This window comes from Ipomoea triloba, chromosome 3 (genome assembly GCF_003576645.1).
Source record: "Ipomoea triloba cultivar NCNSP0323 chromosome 3, ASM357664v1".
In the NCBI taxonomy this organism is placed as follows: domain Eukaryota; kingdom Viridiplantae; phylum Streptophyta; class Magnoliopsida; order Solanales; family Convolvulaceae; genus Ipomoea; species Ipomoea triloba.
The window spans coordinates 4,068,781-4,091,881 of NC_044918.1; the positions used below are offsets into that span (position 1 = coordinate 4,068,781).

The 23,101-nt window shown below is 33.3% G+C and overlaps 2 protein-coding genes across 3 annotated transcripts; one reads left to right on the plus strand and one right to left on the minus strand.

The window, feature by feature from the left end:
* Positions 1–47: 47 nt before the first annotated feature.
* Positions 48–2,400, plus strand: LOC116011768. Its single transcript, XM_031251169.1, has 3 exons — positions 48–899; positions 988–1,098; positions 1,700–2,400. The coding sequence occupies exons 1-3, from the start codon at positions 246–248 to the stop codon at positions 1,910–1,912; spliced, it is 978 nt and encodes a 325-aa protein (XP_031107029.1). The 5' UTR covers positions 48–245; the 3' UTR covers positions 1,913–2,400.
* Positions 2,401–5,882: 3,482 nt separating this feature from the next.
* On the minus strand, positions 5,883–8,526 carry LOC116014349 (F-box protein FBW2-like). 2 transcript variants are annotated; one of them, XM_031254389.1, is made up of 3 exons: positions 8,259–8,526; positions 6,881–7,204; positions 5,883–6,754 (listed from the first exon to the last, which is right to left on the minus strand). In XM_031254389.1, exons 2-3 carry the CDS (start codon positions 7,186–7,188, stop codon positions 6,109–6,111), a joined length of 954 nt encoding a protein of 317 aa, XP_031110249.1. In that variant the 5' UTR covers positions 7,189–7,204; positions 8,259–8,526; the 3' UTR covers positions 5,883–6,108. The 2 variants fall into 2 exon arrangements, with proteins under 2 accessions (XP_031110249.1, XP_031110250.1); XM_031254390.1 differs by lacking the exon at positions 8,259–8,526 and adding an exon at positions 7,990–8,243.
* Between the last annotated feature and the right edge of the window lie 14,575 nt (positions 8,527–23,101).

Genomic DNA, 23,101 nt, shown 5'->3' on the forward strand with positions numbered 1-23,101 from the left:
ATTCCATGCGCATCTTAAGGTCTTTTGTGCAAGAAAAGCTAATTTGCGTGGATCGCTAATGTACTCCTACCTACCACAGCGCAAATACTTGTAGGCTTGTAGCCATCCCATCGTCAACTCCGTCTGCTTAGTTCTTTTGATACCTCCAAAATCCCGAATCGGATCATGTTTCCGATAACCCGACCCATAAAACCTCGAATTCTATAGCGCCATTATCGTCGTCCCTTATTGTTCCCGCAACAACGATGTCAGTCGCGTCCCAGAACCTCCTTACAGCGCCCCACTCTCACTGTCGAATCGGAAGCTTCCGCTACTATCAGCAAGCTCGTTTGAAGAGACCCAGAGACGTAATCTCTCTTTCCCCCAAACCCTTTTCAGCAAACCCCCTTCAGCTTGGAATCCATTTTCTCAGTTGGGATTTTCCGGGGACCCGCCGATGGCACGCCGTCAACGTCAAGGCCTTCGAATCGGACGCGACTGAAAGGGGGAAAACATTACCAGACTACGAATTCAATTTCAATTTCGACGCGTTCTTATCGGTTCTTGAGTTCATATGCTTGGCCTCTTCTGCTGCTGTGTCAATTGCGCTTGCGGTGAATTCGTGGTTTTTCGGGCGGTTCGGGAACCGGGTTCTGGTGGGACAGTGTGCGGTGTTGGTGGGCGGAATGGCGATCGGAGCTGTGATTAGAAGGCGGCAGTGGCGGAGGATTTGTAATGCCGAGTTTTCGAGGCCGGGTCAGGGTTCCACGGCGGGGGTAAATTTGGTAGAGAGGATTGAGAAGCTGGAAGAAGATATGCGGAGCTCCACCACCATAATTCGGGTCCTATCAAGGCAGCTTGAGAAGCTAGGCACCCGTTTTCGCCTTACAAGGAGGAATTTGAAGGATCCTATAACAGAGGTAATTGTTCTTAGTTCTTCTATGTAGATGCATAGTAATGTAAATGTAATGCTAATTTTCTGATCAATTTATTGTGTGTGGTGTGTAGACTGCAGCATTGGCCCAGAAGAACTCTGAGGCCACCCGAGAATTGGCCGTGCAAGGGGAGGTTCTGGAGAAGGAGCTTGGTGAAATACAAAAGGTCTTACTGGCAATGCAGGTACAGTCCCCGCCCATTTCCCGTTTCTTTTGCTTATTTGAGCTCTCCACACAGCACTTCTACTTATATAGTTATATGTAAATGCCTTGGAATCGAATATTGTTAGGTCTCATGCCTTGTTCAACTCCCTGGTCCTTTGTCACACATCGAAAACCAAAACCAGGAAATATGTGTTTTTGCATCTCATTTCTCCCACTATAAGCTTTAATAACAAAAGCGTTTGTGAGTTAGATAGCCTTTTCTTCACCACATGACCTGTGGTCTTAACGACAGTTGTTTTTAATAGTTCAATTATTATGTAAATAATATAGTTTTTCCATAGTCTAGTCAGCCTGGTGAAGTAGTGGTTAGATTAGTCATACCTCTGTTTCTTGATATGTGCTTTCATTTTCCTTTGTCCAGTTAACTATTGTTGGATCTTGTCATCAAATATGAGTGTATCCATTTTGGTGTTATCAATCTTGTCTATATTATGGTTAGCTATTGTATTTTATTTGCTGCCTTTGTGAGCTCAAAATGGATGTCTAAGCGGCCAATACTCTTCAGCATATGTTTAGCTGGATTAACTGACTTTCCATTGCGTCCTTAAATTTGTCTGTAGGACCAACAACAGAAGCAACTTGAATTGATTCTTGCGATTGGGAAAACTAGCAAGTTATGGGATAACAAGCAAGGACCCAATCAAGATCATAGTGAGAATCAAAATGCACCTAATAATACTACGAGTTCAGCTGTTGACGGAGCACCAAAGATGAGACTGAATCAAATGCAAACTTTGACGGGACACAAAGAAGCAATGAATGAGCAGGTCTAGATTCTAGGAGGCAGAGACGACAACCAGAACGGTTTGGTTTGGTTAAAGATGAAAACCGCATAATCCTTGTATGTTCATTTGAACAGCTGCACTTTGATATATTGAGATTGACCAGTTTGTTGTGAGGTTTTGCATCCCTTGTCAGATTAACATTCCCCCAAGATTTTCTGTTCATGACAAAGAGGGAAAGATGAGAACGCACAAAAGTTGAGCATGCCCGCTTCTTGATGGCTCACGTGAAAAAGCGATGGATGTAGTTTTGGATATATGCACACGTATGGTTATTGTTTATATGTCTTGCAGAGAATTTATTTCCATTCCTTTTTTGGGCTGTATTTCTCGTGTTGTATTCTCTAGGACTTAAATGTTTCAGAAACCACCATAAACTTAAATGAATAGGGAGGACAAAGGCCTCTCATTGGTGAAGTGTCCTTATTTTGTTATTGTCTGATGGTTTAATTAATGAGAATTCTTGATTTATCAGCCAAGTTGTGGTTTTTGTACCCATTTTTTTTCCTGTCAGGTTTCTAGTTTGCAAGGCGTATCCTGGTCCATGGTAATGGTATAACAGAACATGCATAACATGTCTATTGTCTATGGACCTCTTAAAAATACATCTATTTATAAAAATATTGATGTTTTCAAAATTTCTTATGGCCCATTTGCCTGTCCAAGCATTCTTTGCCCCAAGTTTCTTGTGCTTCAATAGTGAATTCTATTATACATGAAAAGCCAAAACTCTTCGGGTCTTAAAAAATGTTTCTTAGGAAAATTTTATAAAACGTTTTAGCATGTTTCTATGAAAACGTTTTAACATTGAAAAATTATTTACAAATGTAAAGTTATATTTTTATATTTGTTTCATATCGTACATTTTTTTGTTTTCTATTTTTTTTGAGTACTATCGACTCTATTACAAAGTAGTATCTGTTCAATATACTTTCTGTAATTATTGTAGCCCAAAGAGTCTATACCCCACCACCGGGTTTGATTTAAGCACAACCTAATTGAAAAGTGAAAAACTTAAAGTGGAAAATGACACCAATAGCAAGTGATTAAATGATTCTTCAACCAAAAGATTACATTTTGATGCGTTTACCTCAAATGACTTGCAAAACATTGGTTACTTTTACTGCCATGTGCTCAGTGTATAGCAGTTGACTTGTGACTTCTTAATTGGCTTCTGCCTAGTCTTTAATTAATGTAGATGGTGCACCAAAAATGTATATAGAATAAATTACATTGAACTGAAGTTTCCAATTCAAGTTGCATGACACAACTGATCTACTACTTATAAAGGCTTAAACCATTGCTCTATTTGGTACTTCATTAAGTTGCTTCTGAAGACTTCAGTTCAGGCCATAATTTATTATGTTCAGTAACCTGTAATCATCATTGTTAATGCTCAAGATACCAATCCATACTTTCGTGTACTAAGAGATTTTGTTCATCAGATACCATTCATGCAAGTACTAAACAGTTTCTCTTCAAATTATTATTATTATTATTATTTTTTTTCCATACAAGAGAGAGCACTGAAGAAACTACATAAATCGTGGCAGAGTCACACCAATAATGTCCGCTTAGTAGCAGTCTCAATCCACTCAAAGGAGCTTCAATCACATGGAGGCCTATTAGCTGTAAATCCTCGAAATTGGTTGTCACCCAGTCAATACACCTGTTAGCCTCCTTGTATAATTGACAATTCCAATCTTTAGCTAGGATCAATAGCTTGAAGAAGGTGAATATGTGGAAACTCGGCAGCGGCTAAGTAGGGATTATGCTGTAAATCCTCGAAACCAATTGTCATCCAGTCTGAGGGTAATAATGGTTACCGGTATATTATTTGAGTATGAATGTTATCAAGTATTTGAATACAGTATTGAGTGCAGTGCTCAGTGTACAAAATGAGTTGAGTGTTATTTTGTCTAAGTTCAAGTGTCGTAAGAAGTGTCCCCCTTTAGTAATGTCTTGTGTGTCCTTTTATTTCCTTCAGCTCAGTAATGGAGCGTTAATGCCCAGGGGCTGAGGAGCCGTTGAGCATTAATGCTGGGGAGTTGAACGTTGGGCATCAATGCTGAGGAGTTGAACGTTGGGCATCAATGCTGAGGAGTTGAACAGTTGAGCATTGATGCTGAGGAATGAGGTGTCTTGGGTAGTTTGAACGACAACTATCTTGCTTTTAGGTCCTGCCAGTGGTTCCGGGTCCTACTAGTAGTTCCGAGTCCTGCCATTGGTTCCGGGTCGAGTACTGATGCCCAATTATCCTGTCATAGTCAATACACTTGTTAGCCTCCTTGTACAATTGGCAATTCCAATCTTTAGCTAGGATCTTGCAAATAGCTTGAAGAAGGTGAATATGTGGAAACTCGGCAGCGGCTGAGTGGGGATTATGCCCAAAGTGAACAGATTCCTTGTGCACATCGGCATTCTGACCCTGTCTACTGAGCTACCGTAATTTACATTCTCCCAAATGCTCTGTTAGACCAGGATATAGGGGTCCTTGAGGTTGGAGATTCAACCTTTGTAGGGCAAGGTGAATATGTGGATCTTTAATCCAAATACTATTTTCTTTTATTGGGGTGATAGATTTACCATGATTTACTACCTATAAAGCATGAAGTTGAGTTTGAAAATTTTAATATTATTTTATTAGCTTTGTTGGAGTTTCTGTTCTTCCCCATCCATATGTTTTGTCTACCACAAGCCTTTTCAGCTTTGTGTTGCAGTGTTAGTTCAACTAATCCTGCAACCTTTCAATTTGAGCACAAAGTTTCAGCTTTGGAAGATGTTCTATAGTACAGAATAAAGGCTTCTCCTGGTCTGAAAGAGATATTTCATCACTTACAACTGTTTTATCCTTTGTAGAATAGTGTGCTTTTTTTTTTTTTTTAGTGTCCTAAATATTCTACACTGAAGGTGCACACACAGCGCACGTGATGAAAGACAGGTCTTATTTCATTACTAGTGAGTAAATATTCTCTTCAATATTTTGATGTTTGGAGTTTTACCCAAAGGGCATCTTCACTATATAAAACCAAAGTGCAAACAACCAAATCATTCAGTCAGGGGTGATAATGTCTTCTTCCACACAGAGTCAATAAGATGGAATCTTTTTGAAATGGCATTGCCAAATGCCAAATGCCAACATAACCCCTATTGGACTTAGCTCAATAGTTCAAGGGTCATCTTGAAAGTCTTGTTTCAGCGTTTCTTGTGCGCAGAGTGTACAGGCAGAGGTGGAAACTGAAGACTGATTGGACGACTCGCGATTTACCTCTTCCAGCGCCCTTGGACAGGAATTCTGACGACTTAGGATTAGTTTAGCGTAAACCTAATGCTCCTCCCAAATTCTTGACTTTTCATAAAAGCTACCCTATCCCCTACCATAACATTAGCTTCTGCATTATCTCAGTTGACCAAAGCATAAAAAGTTTTCCCAGCAAAGCTCAATTTCAGACTCTTTCCAACCATAGCTTACAGTTAGAAAGAAAGAAAGACTTTGGGAGCTTTAAAAAGTGGCACAGGGAAATCTTGGAAAGTTTAGTGGGATTATTGGGTTGTTGAAGAAAAGCCAAACCATGCCTTAACAAATACACTTTTTTTTTTTTGAAGAGTCAATGCACACTATAAATAAATATACAAATGATGAAATATGGGACCTTTTGGGGATTCCAGCTTTCAGTTCACTCTTCTACTTTGTCTCCCCTCCTTTTTCCTTGGGTTTCCTCATTCTTGAAGTAGTAGTGGGGAGAGCAATTCTGTCTTGAGATCTCACTACATTAACCCAACATTAAAGTTCTCTACCTTTACCTTGTTTTGGAGTGGGACTGTGGACCATATTTTCCAATAATTATTTTTCCTTTTTTTTTCTTCAAAATTCAATATACTAATAAATACTTATCAGAAAAAGTTTTCCATTTCTAACCCAAGAAAGATCTACAAAACCAGATTAATAAAGGGGCAGCAATGACTCAATCAACAAACTGCATTATATTTATTTGTTATAATAATCATTTGCAAAGTACAACCATTCCAAGCACAAATGGTTGAAACACTTACTTAAACAAGACACTATAATAAACACCTATATATATATCAAATGCAGCAGACAAGTTTGATAGAGAATTAGGGATATACTAAAATAGATAGGACCTTTTTGAATATGAAAATAAGAACTTTCTCCAGCAAGGTTTTCAAGGAGATTGGGGCCAATCATATCCAGCATTGATGGTATTCAGGCCATCATAAAACCACATTTCCACGTCCTCAACGTCTTCTGCGTCGTCCCACAGCCCATCCGAGACATCATACTCGTCATCCAAATCCCCGCCAACTAAGTCCCACGGGAGGTATCCGGACGACCCGGAGTTATCGGAGCAATTTTCCCAGCCGTACTTATCGTAGCAATCGAAAACGACGGGTCCAACAACCTTCAACCCCGAATGCTTCTTGAGGCTTTCATCGATGGTAACTCCCCAGCATCCCCGAATGTCCAATACTTCAAGCTCGCTGCAACTCTTAACTATCTCGTTCACGCTCTCTGTAGTGACGAGCATGTAGCCAATCTCGAGCTGCTTGAGCTTCGGCATCGTAGCAGCAATGGCATACGCTTCATCGTCCTGCTCGACCTTCTCAATGACCTCTAGGGGGTGCATTGTTCGGCGGAGGAAAGTGAGATTCTTGCACTGCTTCCCAATCGCTTCAAGCGCTCTCGCCCCCATATCATTGCAGTAACTTATGTCTAAGAAAGTAACATTACTGAACTTCTCGGCTAGCCGTTCCACGGCAGGATCGCCGATTTCACTCCTCGTCAGGTGCAATGCCTGCAGAGATTTGGCACTAGCAACCAAATATAGCACATTGAGTTCAGTCGCATAAAAATTGCTACTAGAGAATTAATCAATTATGATAGTCTTTGGTGTTAAAAAATCGAAAGAACACGAAGACATAAGTATATATACTCACTTGTCCGCAATGAATTCAAAGGTTTGGTTCATAAGGACACCAGAAACACAGAGCTTACGGAGTGAACCCTGAGACCTTGTAATCAGCAACTGAAGCAAGCGATCAATAGTGTCATAGCGGGCGCTCATGCTCCAATCCTCAATGTCTATCTCTTGCCAACAATAAGGCCCCAGCACGGCTCTTTGCCATGACTTGCAAACCCTCGGGATGACAGTAAGCACATCCTGAAGAGGCAGATTCTTGAATATTAACCCTAGAGCATCCGGGATTAACTCATCCCAGCACCGAACATCAGAACCATCCTCCATTTTAGCTTCTAAATCTCTGCCTCAATAGAGAGAGAGAAACATTCAAAATAAGCCCACAGGATTCACTAAAAATGTGCTTGTTCTCTATCTTACCAGAAGACAACCAAAGCTATTCTCAATTCAATTGAAAAACTAAAGGTGAGTTCAGCAATAAAGAAATGCAGACATACACGTTGGTCTAAGGGGATTATAGGAGAGCTTCATATTTCCCCCCTTCTATCTGCCCAACAAAACCTACTCTAAATTCAATTCAGAAACTATTCATCTTATCTTTCATGCTTCAATTTCAAACACAATGCCCAAATAAACTTAATTTGTAAAACATATGGAATCAAACTCATTCCTAGGCACAAAAAGACACAATTTTGTGGAAAAAAAACTCAGGGCATCCATGGAACTTGGGCACAAAAAGGATGAAATGTGAATGAACCATGAAAATAGCCAGGAAAAACATGAAAGTCTCCATCTTTACACAAGCAAATAAGAGAGAAGTTAAATCAACCCACAAAATGAGAATAACAAAAGCACAAACATCTATTTAACCAAACTACTACACCAAACCATAGTGTTCCATGGATCAGCAATACCGAGAAGAAAGCAAACCGAAACCAAGCCATAAATCAAGCAAAACAGTGACATTAAGCTCAAGCATTCAACAAAAATGGGGAAAAAAGGCAAAGATATAGTATCATTCAGTAATAATATACCAAGAAACCTCAAAATCTGTAAGGAAACTCAGTAAAACCCACTGTCAGCGAAAAACAAAAACAAAAAAAGGAAGAAAGAGGAAGAAGAAACTACCAGCCCGAAAATTACTCCTCCTTTGGATCTGCAAAAACAAACCAATTGATCCGGCTAAAATGAAGGAGAAAGTAACGGTTTTATAGGTGGGGAGCGTTGGGCGGTGGACGGTGGGAGAGGGACCCTCGGAGGCCGGGGGGTGGGGAGCAGAGAAGAGAAGAGAAAAGAAACCACTCAAAAGCCAGAGAACACAAGAAGCTAAAAAAGCAAAGATAGGATTTTTGTTGCAGAAAAAAAAAACCAAGAAAAAGGGTTACAAAAAAGCTCACCAAAATTATCTGCTTTCATAAACAAACCAAATTCATCTTCTCCATTAGATCTGTTGTATCAGTGTATATATATGCAATGCTCTTGAGACTGCTCTACATCCATTGCTGGGCTGCTGTGTTTCTTCATAGATTTCAATCCTTATATACAAATCTTGAAATTTCGGAAAATTAAAAAATCTCCTATTTCACACTAGTATGGTTTATTCATTAATACACATTGAGATTGAGATTACTTCTCTCAGATTCATATAATTTTTTTTCCATTATCTCCGATTTTATATATAAAAAGTATATATTCAAATATCATACATATCCGTGCATACTGCGTGCCGTGTATATATAATATAAGTTTTTTTTTTTACTTTGTAAAACGTGTCAAAAGAACCTCCTTAGTTTTTCAAAATCAATCTTGTGGGACAATATCTTACATCATATAATATGCTCTGATCTGAATATTTTCATAACTTCGATTTTTTCTTGTGATTGAAAAAATATTAATAAATGAAATAATAAATAACAATCCGATAAATGTGTTTTATAAAAAAAAAAATAAATTATTTTGCTACGCTATTAATTTCATTTATGGCATATATCCAACAAAATCCGTCCCTATTAATTTTTTATTAAATAAAGCATCAAACCCTTTCGCTACAAGTCAAATTATCATTTAATTTATAAGTGTTTTTCCAACAACATTATAAATCTAAGATTATCAAAATATTATATTTTTTCTTAAAATTATGTGAATTATATAAAAATTATAACGGATGATTAACGTTACAAATTTACAATATTATCAAAGTCATTTACTAAAATGTAATGCAATAATTTCACAACCATTGTTTTCTCTTGTTGTTGAAAAATGTCTATACGGGCATAATAGATAGTTAATTTAATTTTTGGTCCTAAATTTATAGGTGACAATTCACTTTTAGACTTTTTTTTTCGTTCAAAACATCCTCTTTTGGTCTTAGTATTATTGTGGCACGACCATTTTTTGGTCCTCTATCAACAAAACAGTTTAAATTCAGTTAAATACAATGACATTTTGGTTTTAATTATGAATTTTTTTCAAAAAGACAAACATAAAAATATAACGGGTCAACGCATTTTGTATTAAAAAGATCAAAATGTCCTTGTATTTAATGACATTTCAACAATTTTGTTGATGGAGGATCAAAAATGATTATGCCACAATAATACTAAGACCAAAAGATAATGTTCTGATAAAAAAAGGACTAAAAGTAGATTGTTATATATAAATCTACGACAAAAAATTGTATTAACTCACATAATAAATAACAATTTGATTTATATTTTTCACAAAAAATAGATGCTTTTCTACGTTATATCATTTACTATATTTTTTTGGTAAATTTACAGGGTCTTTCTCTCCGTCCGTTTAACGGTCCGGGGTCCACCCATGTTCGCTCCGAGAGGCACGGGAGCTGGCCCAGGGGGAATCGTCAATATCATTTACTATATTGTTTGTGAATGTTTTTTTTTTTTTTCAATTGGAATAGCAAACTGAAACTTCAAAAAAAAAAAAAATTAATACTATAACGTCAACAATTAATCGAGGGGAAAGGACATTATAGTTAGTAGTTAGCAATTATAGACCAAACTGTAATCAGATAATGTGAAAACATTATAATATAATTGTCTGCCTAGAAGTAATGTTTTATCTTTAATAAACACAAAAATTTATGACATTTAATTTACCATGTATCTGAGTGTAAATTGGTATAATCCTTAACAGCCCGTTTGGTTCGCTGGAAAAGATTTAAAGAAAATGGAATTCAAATTCCATGGAAAATAAATTACCAGGAAAATAAATTCCACTGTTTGGTTAGTGGAAAATAAATTACTGGGAATATGGATTCCATTGTTTGGTTGAATTTGGAATGGTAGGGAATTATGAATATAAAGACCAAAATGCCCTTAGTAATAATAGTGATAATATATATACATATGTAATTAATAACTTTTGTTGAGGGTAAAATAGTCTAAGCCTTAATATTTCTTCCCACCCTCTTTGGAAAACAAAATACCTACCCCTACCAAAGAATTTCTTTTCCTTAACTTTTGGGAAGTGGAATTCCATGGAAACCATTTTCCTTCCAACCAAACAAGAGAATAACCTATTTTCCTTAATTTTTTGGAAAACTTTTTCCATGGAATTGGTTTTCCATCCAACCAAACATGCCATAAGAAAGTTAAATTTCATGAAAATTAATATTCATAATTCGTAAAAAATAATTATTTTTTTATGAAAGTTAATACTGATAATATGTAAGAAAGTCAAATTAAATTTCATGAAAATTAATACTGATACTTTATTACCAGGCATGAATGCAAGAGTAACGTCAACAATCAATAATCGAGTATAAAAAACATCATAGTTAATAGTTATAAATTATAAATAATTACAATTAGAAGATAATCGCATGCAGATTACAATTTTGTCTTTTAGAATGTAGTTTGAAATAATTACAATAATAATTTTATGAGATAAACAACCTTAATATCGTTTGACAACCTTAATTAAACTTGACAATATCAATAAAATTATGAGATTAAAATATATGAAATAATTCAATAATTTCACAACTTTGATTTTTTCTTGTGATTGAAAAAATATTAATAAATGACAATTCGATAAATGTGTTTTATAAAAAAGAAAAAATTATTTTGCTACGCTATTAATTTCATTTATGGCATATATCCAACAAAATCCGTCCCTATTAATTTTTTATTAAATAAATCATCAAACCCTTTCGCTACAAAGTCAAATTATCATTTGTTAGTATTTTTCCAACAAGATTATAAATCTAAGATTATCAAAATATTACATTTTTGCTTTAAATTATGTGAATTATATAAAAATTATAACGGATGATTAACGTTACAATATTATCAAAGTCATTTGACTAAAATGTAATGCAATAATTTCACCATTGTTTTCTCTTGTTGTTGAAAAATGTCCATACACGGCATAATAAAGAGTTAATTCCATTATGGTCACCCGGGTTCTCCCGAAATTCTTCCTCACAAAGAGAGTCCACGTGTCACTTAAGCTACCCTATTGGGTTAGTGAACTCACCTATAAATCTATGACAAAAAATGGAATTAGCTCGCATAATAAATAAAAATTTGATTTATATTTTTCACAAAAAATATATGTTTTTCTAAGTTATATCATTTACTATATTGTTTGTGAATGTTTTTTTTTTTTTCAATTGGAACAGCAAACTAAAACTTTAAAAAAAAAATTCGCTAAAATTAATGTTAATTATATAAAATTGTAACAAATAATTAAACTTGACAATATTATTAAAGTCATGAGACTAAAATGTAATTCAATATTTCACAACATTGGTTTTCTCTTGTGGCTGAAAAAAAATAAAATAATTTGATATATGTTTTTCATGAAAAGTAGATATTTCCCAACGTTATATCATTTATGTCATATATATCAACCGAAGTCTCCCCATTATTATTTTTTATTAAATAAAACATCAATCCTTTCACTACAAAGTCAAATTATCATTTATTAGTGTTATTTCCAAAAGAATATAAATCTAAGATTACAAAAATATTAGATTTTGCTTGAAATAATGTTAATTATATAAAAATGATAACATATGATTAAATGTTACATATTAGTAAAGTCATTAGAATAAATGTAATTCAATAATTTCACAAATCTTTGTTTCTCTTTTTGTTGAAATATGTTTGACGACATAATAAATAACAATTTGATAAACATTTTTTCATGAAAATAAATATTTTGCTATGCTATGTCATTTATATCATATAAATATATAGGTCTCTAATTATGTGAGAACCATGATTCATATAATTTTTTTTCCATTATCTCTGATTATATATAAAAGTATATATTTAAATATCATACATATCCGTGCATATTGCGTGCCGTGTATATATATAATAAGTTTTTTTTTCTGTTTTAAAAAAAACTTTGTAAAACGTGTCAAAAGAACATTCTTAGTTTTACAAAATCAATCTTGTGAGAATATCTTACATCATATAATATGCTCTGAATGAATATTTTCATATTTAGTTATTATTAATTAAAAATTAATTTTTTTGCGATAATTTTATAATTTTATTAACATTACTATATTTAATTTAAATTTACAAAGTATCTGAGTGCAAATTTGTATAATCCTTAAGAAAGTCAAATTTCATGAAAGTTAATACTGTAGAAAATCATTTTTCATGAAAGTTAATACTGATAATATATAAGAAAGTCAAATTAAATTTCATGAAAATTAATACTGGTACATTATTAGCATGTGTGAATGCAGAGTAACGTCAACAATTAGAGTGTAAAGGACATTATAGTTAGTAGTTAGCAGGTGTACGATTATGATTAAATGTTATAGTAGTAAATTAGAAGACGATGGCATGCAGAATACAATTTTGTCTTTCATATGTAGAATTTAGTATGCAATAATTACAATAATAAACGTGTGGTTAATTTTGGTAATTATCTAATTATTTTTCTAACTTCGGCAAGAGATTAATATCATGATTCATGATGATACAGATTTGTTTGGAAACCACTGCATGTCAACTTTTATAGTAACATTAGTTGTACAGACAGCAACATTTTACCATAAGTTCCTACAAATAATTTATAATAATAATAATAATAATAATAATAATAATAATAATAATAATAATAATAATAATAATAATTTGCCTTCTTAGGTACTAGATGGCGAGTCATTGCAACTCACAATTCCTACAGTCAAAATTAGTATGGAGTATATAATTGTCCTGAAAAGGGTGATTGAGTGGGTAGAACATGATTTTCGTATTAGAATGTTACAAGTTTAATTTTTGCTAACATCCTCTTAGTTGATGACCATGTCACATATGGTTTTCCTAGTGAGTTTACTTCTTATCTGTGATTTGTGAGTTATTACATAAGAGCATGTTTTACTCGGTGCACACCATCGAGTAGTGGTCTGGTGGAAGGTTTCCCTCATTACTTAGAAAATTTATTATTTAATTTATTTTATTAAATCTAAAGTCTAAAAGATACTATCAATATTTGTAATTAATTTATTTTCTAATTTATTTGCAAACATTATACTCCCGTATATAGATAGCAAAATAGTAGGCTATTAAGTTTCAAGAAAAGTAGATTTGATCTTAATATATATGTTATATAGGTAGCTTCTATATTTACAAACGTGCATGTAATGTGTATAGTAAATTAGTAGGATGTTAAAGATTAGGAAAATGGAATTTGATCTTGACTTGTTATATATAGATAGTTGTATAATGACTATAAATGTATAACAAATTAGTTGGATATTAAATTTCAGAAATGATGAATTTTATCTTAACATGTTATATATAGGTAACTGTTATAACTACACAGGTGTAACATGTATAGCATATTAGCAAGATGTTGAATTGCATGAACGACATATATGGTCCTATGTGTCATGTATATGTAAGTACTAGCTACAAACGTGTAACGTGTATAACATATTAGTAGGACTTCAAATTTCAAGAATGATAGACTTAATTTTGATGTGCTTAGCATAGCACTATGTGCATAGCAACTTAGTAGGATGTTAAAATCTAGGAAAATGAAATTTGATCTTGATGTGTTATATATAGATAGTTGCTATATGACTACAAATGTGCAAAATGTATAGCAAATAATTAGAATATTAAATTTCAGAAATGACAAATTTTATATTAACATTTTATATATGGGTAGCTGCTATAACTATACATGTGACACGTGTACACATGTATAGCATATTAGCAAGATTTTTGAATTGCATGAACAACATATATCATCCTATGTGTCATGTATAGGTAAGTACTAGCTACAAACATGCAACGTGTATAACATATTAGTAGGACTTTAAAGTTCAAGAATGATAGATTTAATCTTGATGTGCTGCAGATAGGGCTACTAGTTACACACGTGTAATGTGTATAGCAACTTAGCAGGATGTTAAAAATTAGGAAAACGAAATTTGATCTTGATGAAGTGTTATATATTGATAGTTGCTATGATTACAAATGTGTAAAATATATAGCAAATTATTAGAATATTCAATTTAAAAAATGACGAATTTTATCTTAACATGTTATATATGGGTAGCTGCTATAACTACACACTACACATGTATAGCACATTAGCAGGGTCGGATTTTAGGGCGTGCAAGATGTGCGACTGCACAGGGCCCCAAAATTTTGGGGCCCCTAATCAATCTCTGGCATAATATTTAGTATATGTATTTGTGATTATATTGGCCCAAAATTAGGTTTTTTGCATTTTTATCTTTGCAATTTGTTTTCAATTCGCAGTTTATTTATACTTTGATAGGGCCTCACTTAGTTACTAGCACAGGGCCCCACAAATCAAAAAACCGGCTCTGCACATTAACAAGATGTTGAATTGCATGAACGACATATATGACCCTATGTGTCATGCATAGGTAACAACTAGCTACAAACGTGTAATGTGAATAACATATTAGTAAGGCTTCAAATTTCAAGAATGATAAATTTAGTTTTGACGTGTTACGCGTATGGCTACTAGTTACACACGTGTAACGTATATAGCATATTAGCAGTGTCGTGGAATCCAAATGCCAAAAATAACAAGTATGGGATATTGCAAAAGAGCAAATATCATTTTTAGTCCCTCAACTATGATATATGTATCAATTTTGGTCCTTGACTATTAACATTTTCAAATTAGGTGCATGACTATTCAATTTGTATCACATTTGGTCCTTGACTATTAACATTTTCAAATTAGGTGCATGACTATTCAATTTGTATCACATTTGGTCCTTGACTATTAACATTTTCAAATTAGGTGCATGACTATTCATTTTGTATCACATTTGGTCCTGCCGTTAAATTTTCCGGTTAAATTTCCGGCGAAGTCACCGGTGACCGACTAATTTATTTAATTTTTATTTTAAAAATTATTTTAATACTCCGTAACTTTTAAATAAAAAAACTTAAAAATAAAAAATAATAATAATAAAATAGAAAACGCCGGTCACCCCCGATGACTTCGCCGGAAATTTGGCCGGAAAATTTAACGGCAGGACTAATTGTGATACAAAATGAATAGTCATGCACCTAATTTAAAAATGTTAATAGTCAAGGACCAAATGTGATACAAAATGAATAGTCATGCACCTAATTTAAAAATGTTAATAGTCAAGGACCAAAAGTGATACAAATTAAATATCATGGACCTAATTCAAAATTTTTAATAGTCAAGAACCAAAATTGATACATGTATTATAGTTGAGGGACTAAAAATGATATTTTCTCTATTGCAAAATTCTTTTTTGTTTTGTTTTGTTTTGTTTTTTACTCCTTAAAACAACACAAACTCATTTTGTTAGCTTATACTTGCTTTCTCATATCCGTCTGATGAAAATCCATAACACAATCTTATGCAAGATTTAATATTGTGGAGTCTATGGCAGCCTGTTTCATAGATAATGTTTTATAATAATGTATTTAATTAATACGGAGCAATTAAACTTTTTAATTCCATTTTGGGGAGAATTGCAATAAGACCATTGTGTCATCAAATATAAAAGGTGCATCCAAATTTATTTAAAATTTTAAGGTGACTAAAAATATAATAATGACGTTGGAGATATTGTCAATGGATAGAAGAATGGAAATAGATACTTAGGTGGTGTGCAAGACTATTCAACCAGTGTCGGTCTTGGGTACATTTGACCAAATCATTAAAGAAGCTTTAAGTTCGTTCAAAGAATTCAACTTCAAATTTGTAAAACAGTCTGCGAATCAAGTTTTCTATGCTAGGGAAGTTGTTTCTATGTCTGACTGTAAGGAATGTTTGACCATTCCATCGATCTTTATTGTAAACGTTTCAGCCTATGATTAATGAATTAGCTTCTTTATTTTCAAAAAAAAATGTTCCTTTTTGTTCTCTTCAAAAGAAATGTTCCTCTTTTTTTTTTTTTTTTTTTTTTTTTTTTTTTAAATATTTGCAAATTGCATTGCAATGCTGTCATTAAATTAACAATTTTTTTCAAACCACGAGGTCCCTAATTGTTGGAGACACCTTTAAACTCGTACCATACGGGACTAATCCACGTTAGCACCAAGCCAATTAAGGGACAAGAGTGCACGGTAACTCACGCCAACCAAACTGGTTGTCAAATTAAATTTTAACATATGAAAGATAATTCATACATAGAAATTAATTTAATAAAAAATTATTCACATATTATAATTTGATTAAAAATATTCTTAAAAAAAAATCCGAACTCAGGCTAGCCCAGCACGTTATGGTTTTTAAGGGCTTGAGGAAAGACTGTTTTTGTTCTTTTCACCGGTTTGGGCCTCGCCTTAGTCCTCATATACAATGTTAACATTGCAATGCAAATGCTTAAATTACTTTTGGTTTCAACTTACATTTACTAATCAACAATTGTTATACCGTGTACCATAGTATATATTGCAAGATGGATCACTGAATACATATTAATTAATTTTGATAGAAATTAAGAGAAGCATTAATGTACAACACAAGTTTTGGAAAATGCTGTGATGGTGTTTTACACTACAGATTATATAAAATTTTTATAATATCGTGAGTTTACTTAATACGTAATAAATATATTTTATGCTTTACAAATATGTACTTTCCTCTTATGAGTATATTTTATGCTTTGCAAATATGTGCTTTCCTCTTTATGTACTTTATGCAAAATACAATGCATTAAAAAAAAAAAAAAAAGGGCGTGCCCCATTGGTGTGAGGAGTGTAATAGTGATAGTGTAGGGTAGAAGAGCATAAATAAATATTAAATAATGGACACCTCTTTTACTGTTTAGTACTATTATCCCTTTTAAGGCAAACCGACGTTAACACTTACCCTCCCCCCTTTTTTGGTTGTTTCCTTCAAACTTTTTTACTACCATTTTTCTTTCTGTTTGCCCAATGTTTTACTTTTTAGTAATCCCAACTAATTTAGTAGGACAATTAGCTTTACTACTGCAATGCTTTAAGTTTGATTTTATGTGAGAGTTGTCTATTAACTTTCTTGATTTGATCCAATTAAGTAATTAACTATGAGTAACTTAAAGTTAATTTACCTTCTTGTAATTTTTTGTTGGCTAGAGTCATAAGGCCGACTTCATCTAAAGCATACATTCATGTAGCGGATGCGAACTGAACTTTTCAGCAAATCAAAGTATCTCGTTGATAGCGTAAATTTGACCAGGGGTCAAGACTACACTATGAATACATATATGGTAAACAAGTAAAAAAGGCGCTTAGTCAGTCAGTCAATCGGTCTGTTGGGTGACGACCGAGTGGACTAATAAGAGCATTCTTAATAGGATTTTAATGATTTTTGAAATAGTAAAAAACTAAAGAGTTGGTTTTTAACAAGTGTGGAGAGTGATTTTTTGATGAATTTTTCTCTTGTAATGAATGGTTTTTTTGTGGGACCCCCCAGGAGTGAGAAAAGGGAAAACAAATGCAGAAAGTTGTGCGTGGAGCGCAATAATCGCGCATACTGGGCACTTATTTATAAACTTTTTATGTTTCTTTGAAAATAAATTGTTGTCAGCTCTTTTTTTCTCTTCCTTTTTTCTTGCCATCCTATCTCTTTCGTAATTGGCACATTAAAAATCTCAGAAAAACTAGAGCTACTGATGTTGCAAGGCTATGTTGTATTACAGAGTAGAAGAAGATTACAAGTGGTATTGTCAGTATTGTGTTACAATTCACCACAAGTGGTGTGATATTGTAAAGTAGTGAATATGACAAGTGACTTTATCTAACAATAATCACAAATTAAATATAAATTTCACTTCTCTCATCTCTCATCAATTGCGCTAACCAAAGAAAAAAACACATTTTTTTGTGTGCAACGTGAGATATGTCAATTTAATATATTAATTGAAGCATACTTTTTATTGATTTTTTTTTTCTAAAGTGTTAAGTTGCACTTGTACAACATAACTATATATTCATATCTATTTATATCGAATATTAGCATCAGTGTCAATAATATACAATCATACATACCTACATAATTGTACTAGATACTTAGTGTTGATTAGCACTATAAAATATTACATTTTTATGATGACATACATAATAATGCTATATATATTTATGAAGTTGTAACATATGTATTTAATTAATAAAGAATTTATGACTTAATAGAAAAATAAAATAGATTAAAAACCGCATAGGAATTTGATTAATTTGAAAATTGAAAGGGCTATCTTGGAAATTAGAATTACATGTGTTGAATACACACTAGACCGTCCTGCCTAGTAATAAATCACACTGACACTTGATGAAAATCATGATCGAGTAGTTCAAAACCTCTGAATTTGAGTACTTCATAGGAACAAAACAATCAAACCTACTTTTCAAACTAGCCCATCCCAATGACCCCCATCATTTTGCGTATTTTCATTTTCAATTATGTCATTTTTTAAAAAAATATCATTAACGCCAAGGGCCCTGTGGTCCAGTGGCATCAAACCCTTCTCTTTATAGGGAGGTGGTGGGTTCCCTTCTCTTTATAGGGAAGTAGTAGTTATGATGAACAGATACTGCATTGTAATAGAGTTAGTAGTATTCAAAAAAAAAATCATTAATTGTTGGTGTATCTAAAAAAAAGTTATTAGTGTGTTTTATTATTATTATTTTTAATACAATAAAGAGAAAATTAAAGAATTAAAGAAAAAAAAAACCCTTCAAATAAATAACAAGGGTAAAAGGGTAAGGTAAAATAACGTAGCAACAATTCTCTTATTAATGCTTTTTTTTTTTTTTTGAGAATAATTAATGCTTAAATATTATGAGCAATGTTGTGTAGTAAAAGTAAACATGATAGTGCAATTGATAAGTCAATGTTAATTTATACAAAGAGAAAAACCCAACACTCTTAAAATCGTTGTGGGCCAAAAGACCAAATTGCGGCCTACAATCCAAGTTCGGAGACGGGCTCTAGAACAGGAATGGCCAGCTTCTTTGGATAGGCTTATATATTATTGGGTTAAAATTTTCAATATCTCCATTAACATTTAACACCACCTACTTCTATTCCTTGAATTATCCTTTAACACTTTTGTCGACATTGATCTACTATTTCACTAGCTCTCCGAAACACTATTGGAATGATTTCACTATTTTAATTTTTAATTATAAAAGTTTCACCTGAACGCGTAAAGATTCAATGGGATTATATTGATTTAACTGAAAATTTTTAACTACAATTAACAATTTTATCACTAATATTGTTTTATATGTTCTAATATCATCGCTCCCAAAAAACCTATATAGAAACACTGCTGGCAGAATTGCAGAATAAACGAGCCAGTGCAGAGTTAGATGTATGTATATGTGAAACAAAAAAATATAACAATAATAATAAAGCTGCATATATATAATATATAATTGTGTATAGCTACCTACTTTCTTTTGTCTGATTTACCCTTCTGTTTTCAGTTTTCATCAATCACAAGTTTACGACTCAATCCCGTGATAGCCCCGTCCCCCACTTTCACGCATATGTAAGGCATACCTACGTCTATTATGTACAAAAAGTTAAACAATAAATAAAAAGGTAATATTTCAATTCTATGCCCGCAGTAATAAAATTTTGTCTGCATGTTGAAATTAAAAGACATGAATACGATTTCGAGTAAATAATTGGAAAACATTGAAACCGACCATGTTGACTTAGTTGTTAGTTGTTCAATGTTCATAAATCGAGACAAAAGTGTTTCTAAGACTACGTGTTACAAAATTTATGAAAATTACTACTTTACGCCCAAATTTTACCCATCTTTTAAGATTTTGATGTTAACAATTTTTTTTTCTTTTCAAATTTTACTTATGTGACCAGTTGAGCTGCTCATGCGGGTATGTTAACATTTTTTTGAGACCACAAAATGAATATAACTTACACGGCTGGAAAAATGACATTTTTTGACTGTCCAGTAAAATGGACAGTAAATTAGTTTTTTTTTTTTTTTTCTCTAAATTGTTGAGCACCATATAGGATGGTCAGAATGTGGACGGTATTTTCGACCACTCTCAAATGGTGGTCGGAAATACAGACCACTAGAAAGGTGGTCAAAAATGTTATGACCATTGTTTTTTTTAACTGGTCGGCCTTGACGAGTCTCCGACTTCCAAGGGTGGTCGGAAGTCATATTATATTATATATATACACACACATAGTCCCTGCTCATCTTTCCTCAATCATATCTTCAAACTTTTTCCTACCCGACCTTCAACTTTGAGCTTTACTACAAACTCAAATTACGGGAAGTTTCATTGTACAAATCAGAAATCACCATCATATCATTCAAAAAAGCACTCAAATCTTCAAACTCAAATTATTTTCTGCTTTGTATCTCCCACTTTGGATCTGTGGATCTCCCATAAAGTTTCATCAACTCTGGATCCTTTGCTTTGCATCTACATATATGTTTAAACTATTACATGCATTCAATTTACATGTGTATATGTACATGTCCTTTACCACTATTCTTTTGTTTAAGAGGATCCCAAAAGCAACTTCGATAGGTAGCCACAAGGCCCGGGATGTGATATGTCCCACAACAACATACATAACCTCATTTTTAGCCACATAATTGGCTACTATGGAAGATCCATCTGGAGCCTTAACAAAATAGCTTGACATGGGAACGTGTCATCAATGTAACCACTGAGATTCTGTCCTTGAAGAAAAGGAACAAATTGAGTTTTCTAAAATAAATAATTGGAAGAAGTAAGTTTAATGAATATAAAGTGAAGAGTTGTTTGGGGGGTATTTATTGGTGGTGGAGGAAGATATATCTGAGAGGGTATGAGAGGAAGACACAACGTCACCGGTGGGTGGTGGTGGCATGGTGTCTCTGGCGGAGCCAATGACTTGGTTGGCAGTCATGGATCTTTTAAGTCTGCTGATACTCGGCGTACATCTAGAAAGAATAATATAATAATCCTGGAAGAATATATTGTTATAGTTCTAAGTATACGAATGGACTATTTATAGAGATACAAAGAGTTTATACAGAATAGAGATGGTAAATGATAATATTCCTAACAATATAGACAGAGAGGAAGAATGAATTTTAATGTTGCTAGAATACAGAATACTAATAGGTCTCACTTTGATAGTTACTCAAATCTAATAACATAATTCAATTAATTTATTTGATTATTGTACAATTTATCAATCTCCCAAAATCTTTGATTAAGTTAAAAAAAATTTAATTATTATGAAATTTCATCCACATCCCATGAGTTACGAAGCATTTATTTCAACGTTTCAAATTTCATTCTTGAGTACAGTCTAACCATAACGAAATGTCTGAATTGAACATGAAAATTTGATCGGGCAAGGCGGACCACGGAATATACCAACCTCACATCATTACATTTTTTTTTTTAATAATGATAAGTTAATATCAACTCATGACACAATGTATACTCTATATATCCTTGAATAATAATTATGATTCCTTTCAAAGTTTTAAAAGTATATAAGTCGATGCCAGACACTAATGTTAATAAAAAGTACTTGTTAACTTTATGATAGTGATGAATATGTTAGTTGACCAACTATATATATGTAAAGCAAGGCTGCAGGATGGGGGAAGCCGAGTCGAGTAGGAAGTAGAGTTTGCTAAAAAATGGCAGATGAAATGAATGCGAGGATGACGCTCAAACTGCATTAAATTTGGTTGCTACTTTTCTCCTACATTAGTATGCCCAGTTTTACTACGTACAAACTGTACAACAACGTGTATCGCTAATATAAGGAACGCATAGCAATGAAGGAAGTTGCATTCTGGGACCATTAGGACCATCTATGCAAACTCCATAGCAATCTCTGAATCTCACGTTGTATGTGTATATACTATTGTGATGAAAGTAGGGTTTCATGCCAAAACTAACCAAGAGTGCTTATTCCAACGAAATTTAAGGTTAATACACGCAATATAGTTGAGAGTTGTGAGGGAGATTGCTGAGATTGGGGCGAGCGCAATGGTAAACACTTAATCCTACAATTGATATCAAATTTAGGGTCTGGGGTTTAATTTTACACTACCAAGTCAACAACCTAATTAACTTGGTTGGGGCGGGTTTGTCCCAACAAATACACTTTTAACCTCTTAAAATGTGGTTCCAATTAGAGGTCTCTAGTTCGAAGCCCAGTGTGACTGTGTGAGGGCATTGACGCTTTGTTCTTCAGTAGGTTGAGAAAGTATGTATAAACAGAGGGTAATTTGTTCATCCAACCATTGAATTGCAATTTCTAGGATCCCTGGAATTGGAAGGGATAAAAAAAAAGTATGTTTATAAACAGAGGGTAATTTGTTCATCCAACCATTGAATTGCAATTTCTAGGATCCCTGGAATTGGAAGGGATAAAAAAAAGTATGTATAAACAGAGGGTAATTTGTAACATCCAACCATTGAATTGCAATTTCTAGGATCCCCGGACCCGGGCAGCTCGGTCACATGAGTGAAGTTTGAAAACAATGACTTGTGATCGAGTCTTACTAGCCACAGTATGGGAGCAGCCTAGGATTTACATAGGTGTCCTGTTGGACAAACAAATTAAAATTAAGTGATTGCATTTTAAAAATAGTGTTAATTAAAGAATGAATTCACATAGTGAAAATTGTGTACTTCATCACCATCGAAACATACATAATAAATTTGAAGGATAGGATATATAGAGCAGACCAATTAAAGTAATTGATGGATATTCTTGTTGAGTAACGTAACACTGAAACGTA

Excerpts from the sequence above, each read along its gene's own strand:
- LOC116014349 (XM_031254389.1), bottom strand. The coding sequence starts at position 7,188 with ATGGAGGATGGTTCTGATGTTCGGTGCTGGGATGAGTTAATCCCGGAT. Across the intron at positions 6,755-6,880 it reads TTTGAATTCATTGCGGACAA|TGCCAAATCTCTGCAGGCAT; the intron begins GTGAGTATATAT and ends TTTGGTTGCTAG.
- LOC116011768 (XM_031251169.1), top strand. The coding sequence starts at position 246 with ATGTCAGTCGCGTCCCAGAACCTCCTTACAGCGCCCCACTCTCACTGT. Across the intron at positions 900-987 it reads TGAAGGATCCTATAACAGAG|ACTGCAGCATTGGCCCAGAA; the intron begins GTAATTGTTCTT and ends TGTGGTGTGTAG. Across the intron at positions 1,099-1,699 it reads AGGTCTTACTGGCAATGCAG|GACCAACAACAGAAGCAACT; the intron begins GTACAGTCCCCG and ends ATTTGTCTGTAG.